Source organism: Cenococcum geophilum (assembly GCF_001692895.1).
Source record: "Cenococcum geophilum 1.58 unplaced genomic scaffold K441scaffold_18, whole genome shotgun sequence".
Lineage (NCBI taxonomy): Eukaryota > Fungi > Ascomycota > Dothideomycetes > Gloniales > Gloniaceae > Cenococcum > Cenococcum geophilum.
The window spans coordinates 2,589,428-2,591,824 of NW_027137576.1; the positions used below are offsets into that span (position 1 = coordinate 2,589,428).

The window sequence follows — 2,397 nt, forward strand, 5'->3', positions numbered from 1 at the left end:
GCTAAACGCTTTTTCGTTGAACCTCGCCGCAATCATGCAGCCCAAGACTTCGCTAGAACCTTTTAATCTCGCACAGCCACTTTATTTGGCAACTATCATGATTAGTGCGTTTTGACCGCTATAAATAGACCGGGATTCTTGGCTGCGGCATAGCTGCCTTACACAAGAACTCTCTAAAACTGGAGTCAAACGAGTCATCTGCCTTTCTACTTTGCGAGTAGAAGGCTATTAGCCATGGCGCTAAAAGCCAGCATCCCAGTCCCTGTTGAAGCGGATTACACTGTCCGCAAGGTCATCTTGACTGACCGCTACCTGGTCACTGGCACTGTGACTGGATGGGTAACAATACTAGATCTTCAAAATCTGCCCCAAGAACGCAATACAGATCCATCTGTATACCAGAAATTCTTTCAAGCAGATAGATGGTGGGATTTGGACTGCCGCGACGACACGATAGCTACGGCCAACGAAAACGGAACGGTCACACTTTGGGATGTGCACACAAGGTATAGCAAAAGTTTTGATATATGGTCCAAACATCAATATTAATTTGCTAACGGAAGCCATAGCTCAAGGAAGGGTGACCTGGTAGGTCACACTGCCCTGGTGAAAGTCGTACTGTTGCCACCGAATCAGCAAATCATTATTTCAGGATCAAAAGACGCGAGCATCATTGTCTGGGATGCAGTTTCGAACCAACGTCGCTCTACCCTCATTGGACACCGTGAGCGCATCCAGATGCTCAAAATCTTCGACAACACCCTTGTATCTGCAAGTGACGATGGGATGGTGCGAGTTTGGGGTTTAACGACCGATTCATGCGTCCATGTATTTGAAGGGCATGATGGTGGAGTGCTGGCCGTTGAGATGAACGAGAGTAGGACATTACTTGCTGCAGGAACTATACAAGGCGATGTGAAGATTTGGGATTTAGATAATGGGTAAGTCTTTACTATCCGTGCGACTCTGCTCTCATTAACTTTCTGGGACCAGTATAGCTGTTGCTGCATGTCACGGGCACACCAAACTCCCCATTCAATTCTCCAATGCGCCGGACAATGTATTAATCTCAGCTGCCGTTGACGGCACCATTCGATCCTGGGACTGGGCATCTGGAAATCTTATCCGCATATTGGATGCCCACAATAGACAAGCTGTACGCGGTTTGGTCTTTACAGTGAAATTTATGATCTCTGGGGGGAATGATGGGTGCCTGCACGTCTGGGATCGCGAAACTTGGCAGTTTCGGTTTGATCTTCGCGAGCGGGGTAACGTTGGGCATGTGTATCAGGTTGTGAAGGGAGGGAATCTGTTGGCAGCCGCGCTTTTACATAATGGTGAAGAGGGTACAGTGATCGAGCTGTGGGATCTGACTGGTTTGGAGGAGAGAGAATTGGAAACAAAGGCTGAGTGAGAGTTTGAGTTGCAGTTATTCCTTTCTTCTTGCGCGAAAGGCTTCCTAACTCGGGTCTATTGAAGCTTCTTTGCTTTTGCGTTAAATTTGTCTGCAGTTCTTCGGTTACTGTGGATGCTTTTCCTTTCTCCTTATTATGTGAAATCGTAGTTCTGACTACTCTGTAGACAATTGAGCGTAGTCTCTCTCTATGTATATATTATTGGAACTTTAATATCTCACGGCACGGCGCGGGGTGGAAGTTTTACCTGATATGAAATATTTATTTTAGGTCTTGTTATACTCTTAAACTCGTTATATCTTAGCTCGAAACCGCATTTTTATTATTACGGCTTCCACAACGTCTATCTGCAGCAGTGATCTTGTTGGAGCGGGGTCTATTTGGAGCTCCAGGTGGATTGAGGCTTGATGTGGGTTTGGAGTCGAGCTTCTAATTAGTGGATTGAAGTGGATTTAAGGCCGATTTAGCTCTTGGAGCTCTAGATTTATACCTAATTTAGAATGCTGAAGATGAATAGAGCGCTAAGGAGTTAGTGCACAATATAAAGCCAATTGGCAACTCTAACAGGTCTATTGTCTAGTAAGTAGTGTATTAGCCATATAATCTAGGGCGCCCGCTTACTCTTCTACCACTGCCGTCGCTTTTACTATTCTTACCTACATCTATACTTACTATTAGGTATTATATTTGGCTCCCTCTAAAATAGAATAATATTTATTGGTTTAGCTACCTTTATACTCTAATAAAGTTATCCTTACCCCTAAATTAATTAATCTAAACACCAATAATATAAAGGAGGTGCTTAAGCTTAAGCTATAGGGCCGAAATTATATTTATTGTGTCGCCTTAATAAAGAAACTAAAGTATATAAAGAAACGTACGTTGTTAATATAGCTTTAGGGTAAGGATCTATAGCTAAAGAAAAGTAATAGCTTAACAATATACTACTACTATTATCTTTATAAGAAATTAAAAAAGTTAT

At 43.1% G+C, this 2,397-nt stretch overlaps 1 protein-coding gene across 1 annotated transcript; it reads left to right on the forward strand.

The window, feature by feature from the left end:
• Positions 1-234: 234 nt before the first annotated feature.
• K441DRAFT_696078 (WD40 repeat-like protein) lies at positions 235-1,653 on the forward strand (the record flags this gene model as incomplete). Its single annotated transcript, XM_067652856.1, has 3 exons — positions 235-506; positions 570-941; positions 994-1,653. 3 exons carry the CDS (start codon positions 235-237, stop codon positions 1,412-1,414), a joined length of 1,065 nt encoding a protein of 354 aa, XP_067504693.1. The 3' UTR covers positions 1,415-1,653.
• Positions 1,654-2,397: the final 744 nt, after the last annotated feature.